At 37.5% G+C, this 25,985-nt stretch overlaps 2 protein-coding genes across 3 annotated transcripts in view; one reads left to right on the top strand and one right to left on the bottom strand.

Moving 5' to 3' along the window:
• Window positions 1-4,699: 4,699 nt before the first annotated feature.
• Window positions 4,700-9,355, bottom strand: mnx1 (motor neuron and pancreas homeobox 1). Its single transcript, XM_053504183.1, has 3 exons — window positions 8,930-9,355; window positions 5,611-5,774; window positions 4,700-5,331 (listed from the first exon to the last, which is right to left on the bottom strand). The coding sequence occupies exons 1-3, from the start codon at window positions 9,321-9,323 to the stop codon at window positions 5,065-5,067; spliced, it is 825 nt and encodes a 274-aa protein (XP_053360158.1). The 5' UTR covers window positions 9,324-9,355; the 3' UTR covers window positions 4,700-5,064.
• An 8,886-nt stretch (window positions 9,356-18,241) lies between these two features.
• Window positions 18,242-25,985, top strand: part of ube3c (ubiquitin protein ligase E3C) — a 29,891-nt gene continuing 22,147 nt past the window's right edge. Inside the window, exons 1-11 of one of the 2 annotated variants that reach the window (XM_053496588.1) lie at window positions 18,242-18,361; window positions 19,601-19,707; window positions 19,783-19,836; window positions 19,925-19,999; window positions 20,327-20,473; window positions 21,163-21,278; window positions 21,386-21,543; window positions 21,683-21,836; window positions 22,894-23,114; window positions 23,257-23,408; window positions 23,533-23,696. In XM_053496588.1, the coding sequence (XP_053352563.1) occupies window positions 19,642-19,707; window positions 19,783-19,836; window positions 19,925-19,999; window positions 20,327-20,473; window positions 21,163-21,278; window positions 21,386-21,543; window positions 21,683-21,836; window positions 22,894-23,114; window positions 23,257-23,408; window positions 23,533-23,696 (1,307 nt within the window). In that variant the 5' untranslated portion in view covers window positions 18,242-18,361; window positions 19,601-19,641. Of the gene's footprint in view, window positions 18,362-19,600; window positions 19,708-19,782; window positions 19,837-19,924; window positions 20,000-20,326; window positions 20,474-21,162; window positions 21,279-21,385; window positions 21,544-21,682; window positions 21,837-22,893; window positions 23,115-23,256; window positions 23,409-23,508; window positions 23,697-25,985 lie in introns of both variants that reach the window. The other variant, XM_053496585.1, reaches the window with a different exon arrangement.

Genomic DNA, 25,985 nt, shown 5'->3' with positions numbered 1-25,985 from the left:
TTCTGAGTTTTAAGGACTACAGCATTTCAATAAATGCATATATTTATTTATTTATTTTTTTACTTCTTACTTACTCTTGGACTCTTGGATTGTAATATCAGGAGCTCTGCACCACAGAACCAAATCTGTGCAAACACAAAGCAGAATCAGTAATTTACTGCTCACCTGTTGTCCTTTTAGTAACTGAGTTAATGTTTCCTCCTGTTCTGTCTTTTTGGACTCTTATCTGTAGCCGGGCAAACCTCTGATTTTTGTGGGGAAATTGGGCTTCAGATCAATAAGCAGGACCAGCTGGGACCTGCGTAATGCTGATTGTCCTGTATGTACTTAGAGAAATGAATTTCCTTTAGATTAGAAAGGTGTCTAACTTGCCTCATATTAATGACACTCCCTATTTGTTAGATACTGTATGTATATACTGATGATTTCTGTCCATGAGAGAACTGTAATGTATAATGTTAGACTTTCACTTTGATTTTGTCCTATTGAACCTTGTTCTATAATATCTGTTCTATTGCACCCTTTTATGTTCCATGTTGTTAATATGTCAGTCCTATTGTTCTTTGAATTCACTCTTCCACCTTACAAAGTCCACCCTGTTGTGTCTTTTTGATCTCCTCAGTAATTTACCACCTGCTGTCCCACTCTGTTATGTCCTATTTTGTTGCACTCAGTTATGTTACACCTTGTTACTTACATTAGACTATTCTTCCTTGTTCGTTACACTCTGTTATGTTAGAATTTCAGAATACTTTTATGTTACATAATTCCTCCCTGTTACTGTATGTCACACTCTTCCACCTGGTTATACTGCTGTGGTACTTGTGGTACTCTTTGTTGTCGTACACTCTGTCATATTACAACTTTCTTACACACATCTTATGATTTTGTTGGCATTTTGTTGCTCTTTATGTTAGATTGTTTTTTTTATATACATTGTTACCCTTTGTTATGTTACACTCCATTGTTATATTGTGTTGCTTATTGTTTTGTAACACTTTGATATTCTCTGCTATGGTACACTCTATGATTATGTTATTATGTTGCTATGATTTGTTACAATCTTTTATATTGTATTCGGTTATGTTACACTCTGTTGTGTTGCACTTTGTTTATAACCGTCATATTACAGTCTATTAAACTATTCCACCTTGTTACAGCATGTTAACGCCCCCCACGTTATATTACATTCCATTTTACTCTCTGTCATTTCGTTCTATTCCACCCTGCATTACGTCATTATGTGCTAAAGTATTTAGTAATGTTTTATCCCATTTAGCCCAGGGCTTGACAGACTACAATGAAGATATGATAAATATATAATCTTCATTTATTTTAAATGTGCACATTCTCTGATTGCACCATAATTAAGGCATTAACACTTTTGAGGTTCAAAGGAGTACCATATATAATAAATCATGCATTAAGGATGTTGAATAAATAACATGTTTGATGAAGATAGCGATTCTCTAATCGAAAATGAAAGCAATGTCAACTTCCCTGGAATGTCATAGCTTAGTGTTCTAGGCTGGTGGATTCACCAGCTTTACAGATTGATTTTATTCGAGCTGATGGCTATGAAGAAACCGTTTTGAAAATGCTAAAGTAATACAGTGTGAAAGTGGTCCAGCAGGCTGATTACTCGGGCATGGAAATTCCTCCCCTAAGCCTGAGGATCAAAGTCAGCCAACGCTCTTAAGTCATGCTCTGTATGCGCAACGGAGACGAGTGCCATAAAGCAATCTCCCCCAATTAGCTCAGGACAAAATTAGAGGCACTTAACGTCCGACCGGATCGTTTCTCTCCAGCCGCATGCCGCTGAAGACACAGGGTGGTGATTATATTTAAATTGGCTCTAATTGAGTCTAAGGAGAGCTTCTTGGCAAAAAAAAGGAGCAGATAGATCACTGGGTTTATTAGCTTGGATTAATAGAAGAGGAAATGCTCTATCTGCTGAGAAATTGACTTGGAAGTCCCATTAAAGTGAGCGGCCGTCTCGGACCGCAGAGCCACCGCCTTCTCCTGTTCATCATTTTCTTTTCACGTTCGTCTTAAGTGAAAGAGTCCTCCAGAGCTCTTAATCGAGGATCATTTATCTGCTGTCCTTCCAGGGTAGATTAATGAAAATGATGCTGCTGAGTATTTCCAGCTAAGATGGGAAAGTTTACATCTAACAATACAGTAGTACAGGAAATTTTACCCCAAAACAGAAATAATACATTCTTTTTGTTTTGTTTATTTTCATTTTTATACACAGACTACAAACCTGGACTCTTTTTGCCACCATATGATTTTGGTGTTACAAAGGTTTTTTAATCACACACTGACAAACCTAAATCTAAATATTATCAACTGTTTGATGTTTAATGTTATAATACTTTAGTATGTCACTGTAATAATAATAATAATAATAATAATAATAATAATGTGTATGCAATATAAGACCAACTGTGTAAAATAATGTCATTGCACACATTGTAGAGTCCTCTTGTTTGAGGTTCAATTTTCTTATATTCGGTCCACTATAGCTGAATAAATAATAGGATTTCACACACTACATGTTGTACCCGGTCCAATTAATAACATATTTGGAATTCAGCTATACACTGTACTTAAATATGTTACTGTGCAAAAATATTAATCCATCTCACATTTCTTCATGGTAAATTAATTAAAAGATAAAGGTTATTAAACAAATGCCTTAATGTGACAGGCTACAGTGTGTCTAAGGATACAATTTAAAGATTGGTTGTTTATGTTACAACCTCAGGTTACAACCTCAGCACCGACCTCATTTCCCCTCTCGTCTGTTCCAACCTCTCAGCATTAAGCATCAGCAGTTACTAATCACCGGCCTGATCATCATCTGCACCTGTTTCTCACTGGTTCATGCCTTAAGATAAATGGGTTTCTATGCTTGAATGATTTATAGGTCACTGTGTGTCTTAACAAACAAACTACATTGCTCTTAGTTACAGGGACTGGGCTGAAAATGAGAGCCAGAAGCCTTGGAGAACTATCTGAACTCTATGAAACTAAAGGTTTGCCCACCCTTTGTAGTGCACTGTATCAAATATGGAACTTGTTTGGGGTTTTAATTGGACTCTTTACACAATGCTACACTACATCGTACATAGTGCACAAGGTAAAAAAATAAAAAAGTCTTATTTTTATATCTCTATGAAACAACAGTGTTCCACATCCTATTATGAAGTGCAGGTCTGTTCACACACTACTGAGCTCACTTTGTCTCATTATGTAGAAATAATTAGGGATGAAAGGCATAAGAAATACAATAATTATATAACAATAATGAAATAGAAAACATAATAATGAAATGCACTAGGTACAGTATGAGTCCCATTCATTATCATATTAATAATAAATGCACTGTTTGAACTTATTTAATATTAAGCTTTATATTACTTGCATAAAAATAGTGTTTATTAAATATGCTGGTATATTTCTAAACATGTATGTAGTGCATTATAAATGTTTCCAGTATGTTCTCGCTCTAGAAGGATTATTGTTATTATTATTATTATTATTATTATTTTAATTCGGGCTATAAATAAAGAACTGTTTTATGCTCTGAGCTGCGCAGTGTGCTGACGGATGAGAAGCCGCTCAGAGGTTTTATTATTGCCCCTGCATTGCTGCGGTGGTGCGAAATGTTTCAGCCACACATTTGCACGGATTCGTGAGCTCTATATACAGCGATTCCCATGACCCGGCCAGGTCACACACAGCACACACTCCTTAGAGCACAGCACTGGTCGAGGTTCTGTCTGCTGAACAACACAAGACTTCATTGATAGAAGGAGTTCATGTTGTGTAAGTTTTAAATGCTGCATCTCAGCCAGACAAAACATTTTAGAAAAAAAAAAGAACAATTTATTTGCATTTATTTAGCTTACATGCAATTGTAAAGCTATTTTTTTATAAATACAATATAGAAAAATAAACACATTTGCACACATAAACACTTTGACATGGATATTGTTTTTTGTTTTTTTACACAACACAGATGTTTTAGAAAGGGGAGGGTCTAGTGATGAAACATAAATACAATGAAAAACAATGATTTTTATGAATTTCTGTTGCATCATTTGTAATATATGAAAAAAAATAACAATTACATGCTTCGTACCCATTCCTGCGGTCCCTATGTTTAGACTGTTTGGCAAATCTATTAAACAGTTAATCGATTTAATATTGGTTGTACCCCAAATGCTTGCCTACTCTCTCTCTCTCTTTCTCTCTCTCTTTCTCTTTCTCTCCCTCAAGTGCACTAAGGTTTTATGTAATGCACTATATCTTTAACACAGGAGACATTTTTTTAATTTTGCCCTAAAACAACTTATGAAAAATCTATTGAGATTAGATATTAATTCCTGCTGATTAATTAGTATAAATCAAATTATTCCTTATTTCTTTTTGAGAATTTGTGCACTTGATGAAACAATTGCCTGGAAAAGGTTTATGTACTTCTCTTTAAATCCAAGCTTCCCTATGTACTACACTATATTTTTATTTGAGATTCAGCCCCTAGCCAGGGGAGTAAAAACATAAGGTGATGGTTTTTAGACCTTATCTAGAGCTCTATATGACCAATACAATTTGGGACTTAATGAGCAAAAGAGCATTTACTTATGATCTATTCTGCGTTCTCTAAAAACGTTCTGAGATGATTCTTCAGCCATTTTAAGCATTTCAAACATAGCCTTTTCTACCACACAGGGTTTTTTTTTTCTTTCTTATATAGCATCAATTTAAAGAGCCTTTCTAAACACTTTCTTATGGGTATTTCCAATATGCGTACACCTAACATGATTAAAAACAGAACGACATAGAGTAATGGCTCCTACACCTACACCATACGTAGTGCAGTAAATGTTCAGAACAGGCGCGAGTTAGGATTCAGTCCATGTCTCAGTCTCCTTGGGCGTGTATCTATTGCATCAGTCCCTGGAAAGCAGGACGACACACTGCGGTACGGGAAAACACACATGCAGGTTTTCCCCTAAGGGAGCGCTCTGTGATGGATATGGAACGCTTCGGGTCTCAGGGTTGAGGGCTCATGTGGGTTCTCTCGTCCTCCGAGGAGAACTCAGAGGAATTACACATGTATGAGTCTGCTTCATCGTCCTCATCATCACTGTCCCTGAAGTCTCTCAGTCTGTTGCTGCCTTTAGCTGAATCAGGCTGGTCGCTCTTCTCTTTCTCTTTGGCTCCTTTGTGTTTCTCAGCAGCTTCTTGGGCTGCTTCTTGTTCTTTTGCTTTTTTGCTGCGCTTCCACTTCATGCGTCTGTTCTGAAACCAGATTTTTACCTGGAATGGAAAGGAGTAGAGAAATACAAAGATTATTATTATTGTTGTTGTTGTTGCTGTTGTTGTTTTTGTTGTTTGCTTGTTTGTTTGTTTGTTTTTGTATTAGTATTAGTAGTAGTATGATATCCACATAACACATAAAAAATTAATGTTTATCTTTTCAACAGCATATAGAACATACACAGAAACACAGAAACACAGATACAAACAGAGACACACAAGCAGGCAGACAGGCATGCACACACACACATACACAGGAGAAGGAGGTTGGATGAATACCTGGGTTTCGGTGAGCATGAGGCTTGTGGCCACCTCGAAGCGTTTGGGTCTGGACAGATATTTATTGAGTTTAAACTGATGCTCCAGCTCCAGGAGCTGCTGACTGGTGAAGGCGGTTCTCGGCCTCCGACATTTCCCCAGCAGTGTGGACTGATGTCCCTGAGCTGTACACACACATAAAACATACAGAAATTCAACAAACTGGATAAGCATTTCTATCTATCTATCTATCTATCTATCTATCTACATGTACATTAATAAATAAATAAATAAAAAATAAATATCCAAAATAAAAAAGATATGATTCAAAAATATATCAAAAACAAGAGATTTAGCTCATATTTTGTTTTTATTTTCTTAAATATATTTCAAATTGGGAATAAACAGGAGGTTTTTGGATTTTACACAAAGAGAGTAAATGGTAAATGTTCAATAGATTATATTTAATATTCAAGATTCTGCACTATTTCTGGGTCTCTATTTAAATTTATGCAAATATGTTAAACTGTTCTTTATCACCGCTTTGTACAAAAGGTCAGATTTTTATTATGTCTAATCTCTTCTATTGAAGTGTGTGATCAGGTGATAATCGGATGGATTTCATCTGAAAAAATATATCATAAGCCTTTAAACAGGCTTTGTGGGGTCCATGCAACTCGAGTGGACACTGTCAATGTAGCAAAAGAGAGAGAGAGAGAGAATGAGAGAGAGAGAAAGAGAGAGAGAGAGAGAGACCTGTAAAAAAAAAAACGAAACACGGAGAATAATGTAAAATGTCTATTCGCAATAAAAATGGTTGCTTTAAATAAAAAGATGGATCATCATTAAAGATCAATTTGACCAGGTCTGAATTATTTTGCGAGAGAGATATTTGTGATTATCTATCTATCTATCTATCTATCTAGTTTATGCATCTACTGTAACTGTAAAATTTATTTGCGTATTTTTTTACAAATTCAAAGCTTAGCTGTCGTTTTCTTGTGTGTGTGTGTGTGTGTGTGTGTGTGTGTGTGAGAGAGAGAGAGAGAGAGAGAGAGAGAGAGAGTTCGCGTGTCTTTTTTTTTGTTGCAAACGTTATACAAAACAAAATCGTGTAAATTAAATATTTTCTTCCCTAACAGTGGTCAGATGTTGTGAGTTTAGATATTTTCTTTACACTGAGGCTGTAAGTCTTATTGACTTAGTCATGTCGGCTGTGTGTGTGTGTGTGTGTGTGTGTGTGTTGAACAGGCCGTGGAAGGTTCTATATACTCAAATCGGTGCGGCAATGTATTTAATCCTAATTATAAAAATAACTGCCTAATTTAGCTTTTTTTTTTAAAGATTTGCGGAAAATATTAGCTTTAAAAATTGCAAATTAGATCCAAATCGTTTATGGTATTGTGTGTCCAGACACACAGTGATTTCTTCTGTTCTGTTACTTGATACAGTCTCCACTCTGTTTAACGTGTTTTAATTAGTCTGAACGATACAGTAAATTAACTGTTTGGTTGTGAGCGATACTTACAACAACATGTTATTAAAAGCAAAATTTCCTTACAACTTCTGATTTCCCCCCCTAACATCTGCACCCTATCTTGTTTGTGTGTGTGTGTGTGTGTGTGTGTGTGTGTTCGCGCTCGGCTCTCAGTAAACCCGACACACAGACACGCTTGTGTTCGGTGTGTAAACACTTGGACCGGTTTGTGGTTTTCTCACCGGACCGACACTTTTCCCCCCTCTGTCCATTATCTGACCATTTTACCCCCTGTCTGAAAAACGAAAGATGGAGAAGGAGATGGAAGGAGAAGACTTCCGCACTCCAGTCTCACGACAATCATTCTTTTACCGAACATTTTTGCTACTAGATAATGAAAACCGTTAGATTACTCTACATAAAGCACAAAAGGCAACCAAAACACCAACAGGTCTTAATTCTGCGTTTACACATGTACAGTATGTAATGCATGTATTAAGTGTATTGTGCAGAATATGTGGGGGGAAATATATCTATGTATACATATTTAACACACTCGTCAGCTATTAAATAAAAAAGGAAAATATGTGATCTTTATTTTTACGTAATTCTTATTAAAAAAAATTAAAATGTTGAATTTAATCAAGTATTTATTGCTTTGTTGTTTACTTGTTTCATTTATTGTGTTTTATGTCTTGCTGCATGTTTTTGCTGTTTATTGATATTGTCTTTTGTTAATACTGTATTTAAAGGTAATGAAATGAGAATATCTTTAAATATTTCAATAACAATAACCAATAGCAGTGAAGGAAAACAAATGCAAGGAAATTAAATCAGCGTCAATTTAACGCGTCAATTAAAATTGTAAATGTAATAAAAAAATATAACCATATGACATTTGCGTTGTTATTATTATTATTATTATTATTATTGGATAATCGTAGGCATTGAAATTTATTAAACAACAATGACCTTGATGTTTTAACGGAACCAAAACGAGTTGTTTTTTCTGCCGTCAGTTAAACGATTTATTTTATTTAGTTTATTAAAAAGCAGCACTTTAGTCGTGTTTAGTCAGGAAATATTAATAATAGAAAATGTTCTCTGGCGTGATGCCACTGGAGAAGCATTTCTAGTTCCCTATCAGTACCAGTTTTCTAGTTTTTTCGTTCTCTTTTAGTTTACTACTTGCTTGATTAACGCATGTTCTTGATGAAACTGAATAAAGAATATTAATGGGATTTGTTTTTGTTTAGAAGGGAAATATAATTTAATCAGTTTTGGTGTCACTAAATGGTTGTGTAAAAATGCCAATAAGTCGCCTTTCACTTTATTCAAAATAATTAATTATGGCACCTCAATTTGTTGAGCAATTTGTATTTATTTATTTATTTATTTATTTATTTAAATGCGCATTATGTTAAATTTAGCCTATTGTGCCTTTTTTCAATAATTTCTAACATTTCTCAATTAATGAGGTTATCGATTTGACGAATATTTGTTGAATGTTTAATTATTTTAGGGTCATTTTTGTTCCTTAAAAATATGTTAAAAAATAATTCCTAGATTTACATAATTAAATTAAGCACAAACTTCCCCTCTTCAGTACAATATGTAAACTCCATAACTAAAATAAAAAGCAAAAGTAAACAACAGTTGGTTTATGTTACATTTATGAAATAGGAATGCATAATGAGGAATGCAGTAATATCGGCATTGTATTAGCAGATCTGTGCAAAAGCTGGAATCACGTTTTAGTTCGTGGAAATGATTGACGCTGTGAAAATACTTTTGTGGAATTATAAACATAATGTTTTAATAGATAGATTTGATCAAAAGTGTTACAATGTGGCAGGTACTCACGGTTGAAGTCAGTCTGAAGTTTGGGGAGAGCGAGTCCCGCGGTGGAGATCCTCAGCCAGTGATCGAGCTGCAGGGATCCAGGGGGCAGCTTGAGGGGCTCATCGTGGTGAGGAAGAGGAGGGTAGGGGTAAGAGAGTACAGGCGGCTGTCCCAGGGGATAGGAGAACATGTGCGGGTGGTAAAGAGCGCTGCTCGGAGGATGGAGTCCCAACATGGCTGAAGGAGAGTTCAGAAGATCCGAACCCGGGACGCTTCTCCTGCCCGAGGATGACGATAATGTGGAGGAAGATGATGAACTCGACAGTGAGGTGACCAGAGCCAGGGGTGAAGTCTGAGATTTCGGAGGCTCCACGGCCAGAATGGCGTCGATGCGAAAGTTTTTGGATTTCTCCATGTGGCCCAGACGGATCTCCAGCCGTCCTCTGGACTCACATGTGTGTGTGCGCGCGCGTGCGGGTGTGTTGACGTGTGTGTGAGCTGCTTCCTCTCCTTATAGCGTTGTAATCTAGGCTGTGAAGTTTGTGGCAGTGATGTCGGATTGGTTGATCACGACCCGCCTACGCGCAATGGGTTCAGCCTTTGCTGAAGTGCAGAGTTGCCAGATTGACTTTATCTCTTTTACTTTAGTTATTTTTATTGCAATTTTAAAATCTAAAAAAAAAAAAACATTACTTAAAAAAATTAACATGTACATATTAAATATATTTTAAACAAAATTGCATAGAAATAAACAGTAATAGTTTTTCTGAACATTTCGTGTAAATAAATAAATGGTTAATCCTGCTCCTGCTGAGAAGTTGAAAAATCAGATTTTTCTTTTCACAATTTCACTAAGTAGTTTTAGCAGAACTTTAATTCAATCTGGCAACTCGTTTTCCTCTTACAACTAATGCTATATTTCTACTACTTTTTTAACCTGAGCATAAAAGGCTTTTCGAATAAATAAAATACGGTAACATTACACAGTTGTAACGAAGCAATTTTTGTGTTTGTTTTGGTTCATACTATGTGATATATACGGTCTAAGCTGAATGCATTCGCCTGTCTGTAATACAGTTTAATGTATGTATTAATGCGTGTATTTAAAGAATGTTTAAACGTATTAAATCTTACAGTCAACGGTTTTTAAAGAGAAAACTTAGCTGGGCTCTTTGTTTTGAATTTTTACATTTTGATTTGTATTTAGTCTTTCTAACATTACATTAACAGTGCATTATGTATAATATTATGAACATATCTGTGTGTTTGGTTTAAAGTGCAGTGAATCCCACACACTCCATTCTTCTTCTTTTATCTTGTCTCAGGAAGGCATGCAGGCTGTCAACAGACCACCCACTGCACTTACAACACTGAAACACTACACTTAGTACACTCACTCCATTTAACCCTTTATACTGGACTTTTTGAAATACTTGAAAATTATATATTTAAAAAAAAAATTGAAATTTACATTTTTGTAAATTTAATGTTAAAAATCTAACTCTACAGAAGTTGAACCCTTGAGGGGCCACTGGGCTAACCACATTGTGTCGCCGTGTATAACTTTTCCAAAACAAAGGGAATATATAAGAAAACTCAAATAACATACAAAGAAAATGTATTTTTTCTTTCTAAAGGTACTAATGGCACTAATAAAGTTCAACAATTTTTTTTATACATTGAGTTTAAAATGTAATATGTTTTAAATTTGTTTATTTTTATTTTATGCTTTTTAATACTGATTTAAGCTTTACTTCTACTGCACCGACAGTTAGACAAAATGTTTTTTTTAACTAAGTGACTCCTTCGATTATGACAAACATCTATCTATCTATCTATCTATCTATCTATCTATCTATCTATCTATCTATCTATCTATCTATCTATCCATACCATCCATCCATTCATCCGTCTGTCTGTCAATTTTGCCTCTTCTTATTTTTTCACTGCCTTGGATTTGTTTTCTGGATAAATAAAGTTTACATTATATTATCTGAATAAATGTATGTAATAATATTTAAGGATAGAGTCTAAAATAAAAAAAATTTTTATGTCAGATTGTGTCTGATTAGTACAAATAAAGTGTAATTAAATGATCAGATTTTCTTCTTGGGCTAATCATGGCTCTGTATACAGAGAGATAGACATATTGAGTATTGAAATAATAGAGAGGTGGGTGTTGATGGAGGGAGGAGGAAAGGATTATATGATAGTGAGATTTAATGATGAAGTGATTAAGGGTTGATGTCAGGGAGGACTTGACTAATGGCACTGATGGAGGGATAAAGTAGATATAAAGTATTAGATAAAAGAGGACAGGTGATGGGAACATGCGTGTTGAAATGATTGGGAATAGGTTGATGAAGAGATGGAGTTATGGAGGGCCGTAATGATCAAGGGATGGAGTGATGTGTAATCATAGAGGAATACTGGAATAAAAGAATAGAGTGCTGGAGAAGTATAGTGATGGTGAGAGTTGCAGAAGTGCAGTGATGGGAATAGAGTAATGTAATAGTAATGAGGAATGTAGTGATGAAAGGAAGTTTCAAGAAGTGTAATGATGGAGAGATGTAGTGATAGAGGAAGGATAGAGAGATAAAGCGATAGGGTGTTAGATGAGAATTGCAGCAATGCAGGAGTGAAATTTAGACTACATAAAGGGAAAGATGGAGGGATGGACAGATGGGGTGATGGAGGAGTAGATTGATGTTTTTCCCTCTCTAATTAGCCTGTGAAGGCTAATGGAGTGAAAGAGTGAAAGAAAGAAAGAGAGATAGAGAATGAGTGACAGTGAGTTTGCCCTTCACCTGCCTCTCAATCAGGCTGATGAGCTTCTCTCTCTCTCTCTCTCTGTTTATTAGCTCAATGGGAATCACTAAATCCCACAGAGACTTCTCCTTTCTGTTTCTGATTTCCTTCCTGTGCTTTCCTTCATGCCATTAACACATAACCAGCTTTAAGTAAAAGAGTGTAGTTATTGGTTGTGATTTCTCTCAAAACCAATGAAAGTATTTGTTTTCTGTGTTTATAAAATATGTTGAAATATTCCGTTTCAAAGGTTATGTTCTGTGCTTGTAATTGTATGGATCCTGTGCTTGTGCTGCGGGTTTCCCAGTGGGAACAATAAAGCTGCAGATTGATTGATTCATTGATTAAATTATTGATCGACGTTATGTTTAAGGTTGGCTACATTTTATGGAACAATAACGTGGAAAAACAAAACCAATGCAAAGCAACAGTTTCCAGCTAACAAACAAAAAGCTGATATCTAGCTCACATTCGAATTTTTCAGGTTAAACATTGTGAAAAAATACAATATCTAAACCTAAATATCACGCGCGTCTTGATATTGTCTTTATTAATTAAAACTTAAAATAAATTAAAACTCTTACACTTTCCTTTAATGTGCCGTTTTTTATTCATTTCCTATTTTTAGTGGAAACTCTTTCTCTTTATATTTTAAAACATGGTAGTAAAAAAAAGGTTTCTGCTTAGTTAATGTTCACACTATGCTGCTTAAACATGATTTATAGAGGTATTCCTATCGACTACTAATTATAATTAAAGTCATTCTGTTCAGGTATACAGGCTTGTTCGAAACTGAAAATCCTAAGCTTCATAAAACAAAGCAAAATACGACTAAAATAGTAATAATAATAATCATAATAATAATAACCATCATCATCATCATCATCATCATCATATAAGTAAGAATTAAACATAAATAGGCTATGAATTATTTTTTTTGTTGATTTTTCTTATTTATACAAGAACTTTGCCATTTCTAAACGCGCGGTGAAATGTTTCCATGTAATTTTAAACATTAAAAATCTCGAACGTTAGAACCTTATGTCTATCCCAGTGATAAAACTGACAGAATGGACTGAAAATCGCTGCTGATCTTATCCGCCCATTCACAAAAAATATTACAAAAAGCAACAGATTTAAAAACAAACAAAAAAAAGGCGTGACTTGTTGTGAAAATTGTTGCCACGTCCCGTGAACATTATTAGGTTAAACAGAGTACACACTACTGTACCGTTCATCACTGTTCTTTTTAATTAGTTGATTGAAATATTTATTCGTTCTTAATTGTCAAAGTTTAATAACAGGTGATAAGGATGCAAACACTGACGCTGTGTATCAATCGTTTTAAACAGGTTTTGCAAAGTGACAAAAGGTCTTAAGGTTTCCGACACTTTTAAAAACATATCGGTTTAAATTTATAAATGAATAAAGAAAGGAATTTTGCAATAGCAAGATCCGAAAATCCGAAAGCAAAAAACAAACAAAAAAACAAACAAACAAAAAACAAACAAACAATTGGCTAATATAATAATAATAATAATAATAATAATAATTCACAGATTTTATTAATAGATTAAACCACTCAGGTAATTTCTGTATTTTTGTTTTCCTATTTTGGACTAACAGTCTGTACTTTTTATATTAAGTATTTACATAGTTCTGAATGATATCTCTATCTTTACGTAATTATATTCTTATGCAGTTTTTTAAATATTGATTTTAGACAAGTAGTTATTGCATTGTTGTTTTATTGTTTTTTTTTAATTGGGCTTTATGTCCAGATACATTTTTTCTTGTAGGGTTATTATATATACATATTTTTTTTTATTTTATAGTGTTATTAAAGTGATGTTTAAATAAGGGTATTAACTTTAATAAAGATACTAAAATAAAAATGTAAGCAAAATTAAATCAGCATTTCTAATTCTAATAGAATTGGAAATATTCTATTAATACAAATATGAATATAAAAAAAATATTGAAATATTTTTATTAGATTTAGAAATATCTAATTCTGATAAAAAATATTTCAATATTTATTTTATATTCATGTTTGTATTATTAACATCACAGGGGTAGCTCAGTGATTAAGGCAGTGGACTCAGGAGGACAGAAGGACCCAGGTTCAAAAACATCCAATGCCAATTTGCCACTGTTGGGCCCTTGAGCAAGGCCCTTAATTCTCAAATTTTCAGAAATATACTAAGATAAAAAGTAAGTTGCTCTGGATAAGGGTGTCTGCCAAATGCTGTAAATGTAGTAGTAGTACTACATGGAGTTCAGATTAACAATCGAGGAGTATACATTTATATATAATATGTATATGCATTTTACTTTTAAAAGTGATGTATTTTCAATTTATCACCTGTTAATGTATTTTGTTTCATACCAGTCCTTGCATCATGATATGTGCTTTTTTCCCCATGTTGTTGTTTTTAGTTATTTATTTGTTTTTAATCAGCATCTCTCTGGTTTTATTTGTGTTATAAAATCCCTGGGCATGTCCGGCATTACCCTGCGGCTGTGCTTCTCTCTATTTCTTCTCCAGGCTTTAATTTCATTAACGGAGTGTGCACTGGAGTATTGCGATTAAAGCTGCTGGTGAAATATGAAGGCGTTTAACACTGGCCTGCACCAATCCCTGAGATTTATCACTCTCTCTTTTTTTTCATCACATCAAGTGACATCAAGTGAAATGAATATTTCCACCCTGAGATGGAGGCTGACCTCCCAGGAGGAGGCAAAAAGGAGGAGGGGGGAAAAACCCTCCTTCAGAGCTCTGGATAGATAATCACTTCTCCAATTAACTGGAGTACAAATCAGAGTGACGAATGGAAATAGTTTAGATCTGAATTATCTGAGCTAAATGTGTTCATTATGAAAAGACAATTTAAAGGGGGAAGCTCGCGCTGTCTCTTTTATTGCAATAAATACTGCATTTAATTACACTGGCACAAACCTGCAGCACAGCTCGGAAACACATTTGGGACTCATAATCATTTTAACCCATTTAATTAGCCCGGGATGGCTGATGTGGACAGGTTATTTAGGGTTCTTGGCCAGCTTCGATTTGAGCCTTCATAATTTTTTTAGGAGTTCATTTCTCTAAAACATGCGCCATATGTCTCCATTTCTCTGAGGTGTGTTTCACTAAACAGAGACATACGTTCATCCAATCTAGATAGTGTTGGGGGGGGGCACTTTTTATGTCCTAGTGAATATGGGGGCATTGCATTTGACAGTTTTGACCTTGTGGGTGGGTATGGTGGGTCGCACTGTCGTTTCACACCTCTAGGGTTGGGGGTTTGGAACTCACTATTATTTTATCTTTGTGTGTGTAGTTTGCATGTTTTGCTTGTGCTTGGTGGGTTTTCCCAAGGGAGTCTCATTTCCTCTCACAGACTAAACTAGACATGCCTTATAGGCTGATTGGCTGATTATAAATTGCCAAATGTGCCATGGGCCATGTGATGGGTTGGCATGCCTTACACACATATATATGTTAAAAGAGATAATAATTTTGGTTTACAGCATTCATTTGTAAGACTAACAAGTCAGGGTGAGATAGTTTGGATTACCACACAGAACAGACCTATAATTACACCTGATCTGATCTATACAGAGGGTAGCATAAGTATATCTCTGGCAGCAATCATTAGTGTAATACACCCTGCAGAGGTGCAACTGATGGTTTTGTAAACTTGATATATTAACATACGCTAGGAATATTATAAATGAACATGCCTAATTAAACAATAAAACAACAGTCAGATTGAAACATATAGATAGGTAGATAGACAGACAGACAAACGGATAGATAGATAGATAGATAGATAGATAGATGGATGGATGGATGGATGGATGGATGGATGGATACTTTATTGTTCCCTAAGAAAATTCCAGAAAGTCATTCGTTGTCTAACAAAATATTTTGTGTTATTATACTAATGTCATTCTAATCTATGTGTATAATTCTGTTACACTTACTGTACCTGTATGGGTCAATCGTGTAATTTGACATAGAGGAAATCTATGTCTGCTTCTTGCAGTTTCTCTGCAGGTGTCCCACAAAACTCAGTACTTGGTCCTCTTCAATTCACTAAACTTGTTATGCCATGTCATCACATGCATTTTTTTTCACTAATATGTCAATGACATCCAAAACCTGCTCAGAAGCTCACGTTCCTGCCCTTATCGCAGCACATGTAGCAGAAAACTATTTCTTTTTGTTACAATACTCTTAAAATGGCTATCTGAGACACTTTATTTCCACTTTTTTTGTAAGAAGATGTTGTTTGCAACATCTGTTGAAGGAGTCTCCAGTGACTTTCGGATATCTTTAGGAGGCCTGCAAACAAACAAACTGACAAAATAACAAAACTGGAAACAAAATAACAAAACTGATACAAGGTAACAAAACCAAAAACAAAATGACAAAACTGAAACCAAAATAAAATCAAAACAAAACTGAAAACAAAATAACATTTCCAAAATCAAAATCCACTCCACTGACCCTGGCATAGCTGTTTTCTTCTGCGTCTCTTTTAAAGCTTGAGTTTTTTATGAACTACAGATTTTCTGATTTGGTTTTTTGTTTCTGGAATTTGTTATTTTGTTTTTGCCATTTAATAATTCAATTATTTGTCACATGTACCTTAAAGCACAGTGAACTGATTTTTTTTTTTTCACACATCTCAGTTAGAAAGCTGAGGTCAGGATACAGCACCCCAGGGGAAAATAGGGTTTAGGGCTTTGCTCAAAGGCTCAACAGTGGAAGTCTGGTGGTGCAGGGGCTTGAACCTCAGTACAACAGTAACCCACAGCCATAACTGATTGAGCTACTCTTGGCCCAATTTGTTTCCCTGTATATTGTTTTTATTTTGTTTTTTTGGATTTGTTATTTTGTTTTGGGGTTTGGCAATTTAGTTTTTGAATTTGTCATGTGTATTAGAGGACATTATTTGTATGCTTCATATTTATTGCTTTCTTACACATTTTCTCACATTTCATACACATTTCCATAATATAGGAAGGTCCCAGGTTCAAATCCAATGACCACCAGGTTTTCCTTGTTGGGCTCTTGAGCAAGGCCCTTAAACCCTTAACTGCTCAGATGTATAATGAGATAAAAATGTAAGCCGCTCTGGATAAGGGTGTCTGCCAAATGCCTAAATGTAAAAAAGAGAGGGTTTCAAGGAAATGACTGTTTATAAATGAGGATGTGAACTAACTTGTTTTGTGGGTGTTCCACAACATTAATTTAAAGCAATTTGCTGCCTAATTGCTGTGGAATAAGAGGAATAAAACAGTTAGGTTCATGCTGTTTTGGGAAAATAATTCCATACGATTTTCATGATATTCAGTACAGGAAAAGTAATTATTAGAGAGCTGGTTTGGCATCACAGTGGCATAGTGGTTTTGACTTGTACTTCCAGGTTCCGGGTTTGTGTTTGTGTGCATACATATGTGTGCATATGTGTGTGCCCTGTGATGGATTGGCATCCCATCCTAAGTCTTCAGTGATAGGCTCCAAGCCCCCCACGACCCTGTATACAGGGAAAAATGGTATATCCTTTTGAAGTGAGTGAATAAGCTGGTTTAGATGCTAAATTAAATGAATGAGTATTAAGTTGTGTCTCCAAAACTGTTAAGAAAGATATTTATTCATTAATTGTCTATACTGCTTACTCTATACAGGATCGCAGGAAGCCTGGAGCTCATTCTGTGTACATGGGGAAACTTTGGGCACTAGGCGAGTACATTTTGGACAACCAATCACAGGGCACACACTCATTCACACACTACAGACAATTTGGGAACATCAAAACCTACTCAATATTAGACATCGGTATGTATATAGGTATGTATATATATCCATATAGGAACCTCTGTAGTCTAGAGACCGTGGAGGTCAATGGTGACCATTGTATTTATTCCCATTTTACAACCGTGGTGGGACCACCGGTCAACATTCACATGCTACAGGCAATTTGTGAACACCAGTTAGCATAATCTGCATGTCTTTGGACTGTAGCAGGAAACCCACCAAGCACAGGGAGAACATGCAAACAGAACCCAGAGGTCGGAATCAAATGTGGACCACTGAACCACTGTGCCACCTAAAGAAGCTATTCTGGTTTTTGCACAGGTTTTACACCGGATGCCCTTTCTTGCGCCTGGGGTTTGGACATTGGATGGAACCTGAACTAAAAGTGCTATTCTTCTTGGAAAAATGACTGATTGGACCTTTCTAGTGACTCATTAAAAACATGTTTTATTATAATTATTATAATTTATTATATATATTTTTCTTTTTTTTTTTTTGTGGCTCTTCTTCTTTGTAGTACTACTAGTAGTAATAACACACACACACACACACACATACACACTACATGACTCAAAACTTCATGCCGGAAGTGCTTTTGACATTTTACCAATCACTCAACGTAACCAGCCAATAGGCTCTCGCAATCTCAGAAATCATCCAATCGCGTGTGAGTATTTTGTCGGGTGGGCGGGACAACGCTTCTGTTGTGTTTCTGGAAGCTACCAGCTGGGAGAAGGGGGAGAAGAGCCGCACAGAGCAGAGTTTTTCTTTCATTTTCGTTTAATTTTCACCTCCTGAGCGGCTCTTCAGTAAAACAGGTAACAGATGGAATTTGTTAAATTGTTTGCACATGTTTAAAAACAAACAAACAACCAGAAAATAGTCTGAACAGAAACCAGTATCCGAACGCGTTAGCGCTGGCTAAGCTAATGCGCTGATTTACGAATTAAAATGGCGGCTTAATGGTGATAATCTGTACATCTTGTGTTTTTGAGGGAAAACACTGGAGTATTTTCTGCCCCACAGACCACACTGGGGTTATATAAGTGATTTTAGGGTGCTAGAAACGCTGAGTCATTTGCTACCTAGCTTGGTAGCTAAACTAGGCGGCTGTGTTTCACTCCGGTCCGCGCGCACTGCTTAGGGAAGGAAGTAACGAATGTTCGTACACGCCATCTAGTGCACTTGGCTTTCAGGACGGCGCTATTAGGGACACGGCGTCGTGCAGGGTGCTGGTTAACACAGTTTCTTGTTTTGTTTATTCCCTGGGATTTATAGCTGATTTAAAATATGGAATATTATCTGTCCAGCTTAATTGTAGTTGTAGTAACTGTGTATCTTTATTATTTTAAGCTGTTTGTTTCTACTTAGCTAATTTAACTAAATACATTCATGTAATACAAGTCCTGAGAATCCTGAGATCTAGACTAAAATAAAGATTAGTATTAGTGTTCAGAATGGACTATACAGTATAGTCTTGAGATTAATCACAGCTGGATATAACCTGACATGATTTATGATTTATTATGTAAGCTTGACACAGATGATGATGGTGTCGAAACCCCCTTCGGGGTCATGCTGTCGTAGGGAAATAATCATCGACTGACTGCATGGGCTTTCATCTTGTCGTGTTTATGAAATAAACTTCTGTCTTGTTTTGAAATTAAAAAGCTGTGTTCTGTCTTGTAAAAAAAACAAACAAACAAACAAACAAGCTTCATAATTAGTTTCTTAAAATGATGATATTTATTGTGATTAGATTTTAATCATAACAAGCTAAGATTAAACAAATAAACAGCATTTCTATCGGCAGATAACTGCATGTCTAGAGTAAAGTACAACAGGATTATTATTAAGATCTGATAGTTATTAGTCCTTCCAGTATTTAATGATGTCACAAGCGTGAATAATTACCGACCAATCCCCTTGCGCGTCCGTGTGATTTTATTCAATCTCCACAACTTCAACACGGATTCGCATTCAGCGGTTCTGGTTCTTTTGAATTTCTGTTGTTGATGATTTATTAACATTTATTTCTCGTTCTGCTCTTCACACAGGTCATTTCTCGGCGCTGCAGCTCGATGGGAAGTGTGTAGCCATGTTCAGCTTCGAGGGAGATTTCAAGCGGACGCCCAAAGTGTCCCTTGGAGGGGCGAGTAAAAAGGTACGCCGACATTTCCTTCTCTTCCTCCTCCTCTGTCACCCAGTCAGCATTTTAACGCCTGTCCTTTGTTTCCAGGAGCAGAAAGCTTCACTGCTTCACCGCACGCAGGAGGAGAGGCGCAAGCGAGAGGTTTGTGCGCTGTAGTGACCGTGACCTCGGCCCGGGTGCGTGTCGTGTCTGACTGAGATAGACTTGACACTGTTTTCTGTTCTCACAGGATGAAAGGAGAAGGCTGAAAAGCGCTGTTGTCATCCAGTCTTACATACGAGGCTTCCAGGAGAGGAAACGACAGGTACAGGGGAGTTTTTTTTTCCCCAGGAAATATTGAATGCATGGGGGGAAAAGTATGCGCCCTCCTGGCTATGCGAGCCGGAGACGAATCCCAAAAGTCTGCTTTAGTAGAGGGAGAAATATGATATGATATATAATATGATATGATATTACATAATATAATGTAATGTAATATAATGTTATAAAAATATATATATAATAGAAAGCCATGATAATGAGTGGGAAGCAAGTTACTGTGACAACTCCCACAAAATTGGGATGAGGTCGGGGCTCTGCTGTGTTTAATAATATTTCAGACGAATGTATGTTTTTATGTGTGTGTGTGTAGCATGGCATTCAGCGAAGTCACTTCGACCGCTGCCTGTGCGAGTGTCAGGGTTTCTCCGGATCCACGCTCCCAGACCCTGCACCGCTCAGTCTGCTCATCCGCCGTCTTCTCTTCTTCTACCGCCATAGCGAGGATACACACCGGCTGGTCAGGACTTATTCATTACTTCAGTTCATAAAGCATTTTTTTTGGTAAAATTTACCTTTTCAAGCAAAACACAAAAGCCAAAATGACACTAGTGTCCAGTAGTTCAGAACAACACTTGGTTCTTTGGTTCATTGGCCTGGTAGGCCAGGTGACTCATAGTCCAGTAGGCCACTTGACCATTGGTTTATTGGACAGGTAGGCCACTTGTCCATTGGTCCAGTAGGCCAGTGGGACATTTGTGTATTGGTTCATTAGTCCAATAGGACACTTGGTTAATGGCTCATTGGTTCAGTAGGCCAGTTCTGCAGACCAGTTATCCAATAGGCCACTTTTACATTGGTCCATTGGTCTGGTAGACCAGTAGGCCAGTCGTTCCTGATCCTGGTTGTGGACAGTTGAGTGTTTTCTCTGCTCCCAGAACACCCGATTTAACTACTCGGGTAATTAACAGCCTTCTTTGACTAGAAGTGTGTGTGCCAGAGCAAAGGGGAAACACTAAAGTGTGTAGGGCAGTTTGAGAACCTCTGCAGTAGTCCGGTGGGCCACTAGTCCATTAGTCTGTTAGTCCACCAATCCACTAGTGTCACTGTCATGCTGTATTTAATATTTAAGACTAAGAATAACCGCTTGTTGTCCTGTCTCTTACAGTATATGATTCTCTGACTCTCGTGTTGTGTTTCCTGTCCCAGATCTCGCTGTGTCAGAGCGTAGTGAAGCACCACGCCCAGTTTGTGAAGCTCCTCGCCGGACCCGATAGAGGCACCTGTGTGTTCCAAATCAAGAGGCTTCTCGGACACTGCTGCAGGTGCCAGAACTTTTGCATACTTTTCTAATGTTTTTTTTTTTTTGTGTGGCAGTGTGAGCTCATGTGATCATCTCCATCAACTATTTATTTGTGTGTGTGTGTGTCAGACTGCTGCAGCTGTATCAGGATGACGGCGGGAACGTGGCGGTCCCCATGCGCATGCTGGAGGTGTTCTCCTCAGAGAGGACGTACCTGCCCCCCCTACAGGACGCCAGCGCTGCCGCCGCGCTCACCGAGCAGGTGTCGCTCTATATGGTTCAGAAAGGTACCGCATCACCCCCCCCCTCCCCTCTGCCCCGCCCTGTTTTGTTTTTATTCCACACTGATGAGGTGTCCTGATCTCACGTCTTTCTGTATGTGTGTGTGTGTGTGTGTGTGTGTGTGTGTGTGTGTGTACTTTGCAGGTTACTACAGGATGCTGTACGTCTTGGCCAATCACAAGCTTCCGTCCAGTCTGGACTACAGCGACGCCCCCTCACTTCCCCTCGCACACACACTGCTGGAACACACACTCAGACCACTGCACTTTACCTACAGCTCCTGTCCTGCCGGCGCAAGGTAGACACACACGCGCACACACACACACACACACGCACTGATACAGTAAATACACACTGTTAATGATATCACTAAAGAACGAATGGAATCCAATCTTATCTCATGTCCTCTCTGTCTTTCTCTCTTTATCGCTGTATCTCTGCTTTTTTATGTCTCTCTTTCTCTCTCTTTTGTCTTTGCCTTCTTATTTGTCTCTCTATGTCTCTACATCTGTCTTTTTTTTCTTTTAGACTCTCTCCTCAACTCCCTCTCTCACATCCTCTCTTCCTTATCTCTGTGTCTTATCCTTTTTCTCTTTATCTATGCCTCTTTACCTGTCTCCCTCTCTGTCCTCATCTGTCTGTCCTCATCTGTCTCTCCTCATCTGTCTCTCCTCATCTGTCTCCCCCTCTCTACTTGACTATGACTCCAACTTTCTGTTTTTTTTGTGTTTTACCCCCATTTCTGTCTCCCCTCCCTATCTTATTTTCTCTCTCCTCATCTCTTTCTTTTCATCTCTCTCTCTCTCTCTCTCGCTCATCAATGCCTCTGTATCTATCTCTTCCTGGCATCTTCTCTTTCTTTGTTCTCGTTCATCCGTCTTTTTTTTTGGCCTCTCTCCTCAACTCCCTCACTTACTGTCTTACTCCTTATCTCTGTGTCTCTCCCTCCATTTTATTTTTACTCTCTCACCTCTGTTTGTCTTCATCTCTCTCTCTCTTTATCTCTGCCTCTTTTTCTATCTCTCTATTTCTGTCTCTCTCATCTCATCTCTCTCTTTCTCAAGATTCCTAGGTGCTTTATTGTTATGATAAGTGTTTACATTTGTATTGCCAAATGCTTAAAAAGTCAGGAGTAGATAATAAAAACAACAACAACAACAAAATAAACCCAAAATATATAGAAAGAGTAATAATGAAATGTATGTAAAATTAAAGCGTACAGACATTTAGTTGAAGATAAAGTGACTCGTGAACAAATATAAAAATGGAAAAAAATAGATACATATATGTGCATTATAATAATGATAATAGTAATGATAATAATAATAAACTGTGTCTCTCTCTGTCCCTCACAGACAGTCTGTGTTCTCAGCCTTCACAGAGGACTTCATCTCTCCCCCCTTCACGGAGCAGATCTATCACTTCTTCGTCCCGGCGCTGACCGACCCCAGACTCTGCTTCCCGTTCCACGACTTCCTGTTCTCGCTGCAGGCCACCGTGTCCTCGTCGGACCGCGCCCAGTGCCACGCCCCATGGCTCTTATACTTCGTACTGTCGTTAGGGGACACGGGGCTCGGTGAGGTCGAGTGTGTGTGTGTGTGTGTGTGTGTGTGTACTGCAAAATAAAGCCCTGTTGGTGTATTTCTGTACCGTAGTCTGGTACACTGACCTGTGTGTGTGTGTGTGTGTGTGTGTGTGTGTGTGTGTGTGCGTTTTAGGCTCTCTATCAGAAGAGGGTCTGCAGTTGTACCTGAGCGCTCTGCAGTCTCTTCTCCCTCTGCTCCCCGGGAGCGAGAGCCTCACCAGAGCCAACGCCAACAGCGACTCGGAGGACGAGGACGATCCCTCCACACACCCTCGTTCTGTACAGGTACACACACACACACACACACACCCCGTCATTTCTGTTCACACACTTCCCCTGGATTGGATCCTACATTTATTTTACACGTGTGTGTGTGTGTGTTTAGAATGATAACAGGTTGTCTCTGCAGTTGGTCACACAGCTGTGCGTGCAGAAGTTGGACTCGAAGCAGCAGACGAACGCCCTGCTGTCCCTGGTGTGGAGGGACTCGGCCAGCGAGGACGTCTTCACCATGATGGCGTCCATCTGCCACACGCTCATGGTGCAGCACCGCGTGATGGTGCCCAGAGTCAGGTCAGCGCACACACACACACACACACACACACACACACAGTCTGTGAAGTTGGGTTTAAGGTTTTAAAGGACCGGACTACATTTAGTTCATCGTTAAATGTTTTAGTTTAAAGGTTTAAAACTGTAACAGATATCGAGTCTAAATGTTTATAAAGTCATGATGGTGTAGAATCGCAGTTTAAGTCGAACAGCACAGAGGTATCGTGATATCGTTGTATCGGGACGGGACTGTTTTTTCCTGTCTTTCTCTCCAGGAGGTTTTTGTTATTATGGGATGTCTATAGGGAATGATCGGCTCTCCTGCTCAGATTTATTTCAGAGACAGTTTTACAAGAGTCGGAGGGGAGCTGATCGCAGCCTCTCCTGTCATTTACGATCGATTTAGTGTCTCTGCTTCTTAGTTTCAGAATTATTGGCACCCAGATATGTTAAAATGGTTATGTGGTTAAAGAGTCTAATCTGATACTGAAAATATTTAAGAAAGTTTTTTTTTTTAAGTCCTAAATTTACTTTTAAAATATTTCTAACAATCAGAAATAAAGTCGTCACCGTCTTCACGTTTGGTTTTCAGAAAGGACAACACACGCTTACAGTTTATTATCTATGTAGTTATGCTTATATTTTAAATTAGAGGTGCAGCAGGTTTAATCTCTCTCACTTACACGCTGTGGAACACAGTGACACACACACACACACACACACTAATTATCCAAATTCTCCTCAGGTGCGTGTCCTTCTCCCACCTCACTCTTACACTCCTTACACCTCACTTCACTTGACCCCGCCCCCAACCCCTTCACCATTTCAGACTCGATCTCAGTTCTCTTAACGTTCTAGCTGCTGCTTTGCTTTTCCTTCGTTTTAGATCATTTTTCCTCAGGAAAGTTCATTAAAATACATATTTTTAATGAGGTATTCGTCTTTATTATTATTTTTTGTTGTTGTTGGTTACCACATGCAAAAAAACAGCTTCAAGCTAAATGTAAAAGCTGATGGCTAAATAAGATCTGCTGAGTGATTGTTCTGTCTGAAGTCCAGTTTGACCGATTAATAAATTCAATTATCAACATAGTCGTTAGTTGCAGCCCTGCTTGGAATAAAAAAAAGAACCCTGTTTTTATTATGGAACATAAAATAAAACATGAAATAAGTAAATAAATAGAAATTATGATTTTATATTTTGGTCTGTATGTTGTGGATGGATAGAAGGTTTAAAGGGATGGATGGATAAATATTGAGTTTTAAAGCTGGGCTTATGGACTGATAGATGAGTGGATAGAGGGAGAGATGGTCGAATATATTATTTCATGATTAGATACATGGATAGATACATACAGAGATAAATAAATAGATAAACAGGTGGGTGGCGGGATGGTGAAATGAGTAGAACGGGAAGGATGAATAATAGATAAGAGGGAGGTTTGATGGATCAATGATTGGATTGATAGATGGATATGTAGGTGGATTTTTATAAATATCCATTTTATAAATATCTCAAGTCAACATTATTATTATTATTATTATTATTATTATTTTACATTTCTAAAAAAATCTGCAAAACAATACCACTCATGATGCCGCGCTGCCTGTAAACATGTGAATAGTTCAGAGCGCCCCACCTGTAGGATGATAGAGGAACTACTACATGTTACCACCTCGAATGTTTTTTGAAAATTGGATTTGTAATAATTGATTTTGCAGTCAGTGTGGAGATACGTGAATTGCAGCATAAAAGAATTTTGATGGGTCAGTAAATCTAGAGAAGAGAAATCCCAGGTCCATTATCGGGTTTAAATCCCTCCAAATCACTCACTGAACAGAGTCTCATGCGTAAGAGGGAGTCACTTGGGATTCTGACTGCATTGTCCTCTGAGTCTCTTCTCAGTGTCCTCTGACCCTGAAGAAGGGGTTTTCTGAAGAACTCGGTCAGCTACCTGTCCCTACAGTTACTAGCTAACAACTACTGAGAAGATCTGAATTCTGTAATTATCAGTTTGTATTTATTTATGATGTTAGCAACAAGCTAACGTAAGACTTTGAACTGATCTGAGTAAATGAGGAGAAGGACTTGTGCTCTGTGAGTCGTATAAAGGATGAGGTTATTTCATCCGCGATGAATCCTGAATCGCTCGTCACTAACTGAATCTCTGGCAGTTAGCTCACGTGATGGATGTTTGGATGAGTGAGTGAGTGAATGAATGAATGAATCAATGGATGGATAGGACTCGTAGATGGATGGATGGGGTGATGGGTAGGTGTCTGGATTTATGTAAGGATGGAGAGTTGCAT

The sequence above is a fragment of the Clarias gariepinus genome, chromosome 1 (genome assembly GCF_024256425.1).
Source record: "Clarias gariepinus isolate MV-2021 ecotype Netherlands chromosome 1, CGAR_prim_01v2, whole genome shotgun sequence".
In the NCBI taxonomy this organism is placed as follows: Eukaryota; Metazoa; Chordata; class Actinopteri; order Siluriformes; family Clariidae; genus Clarias; species Clarias gariepinus.
Note: the sequence above shows the minus strand (reverse complement) of the source record. Positions and strands in the feature narration are given on the sequence as shown.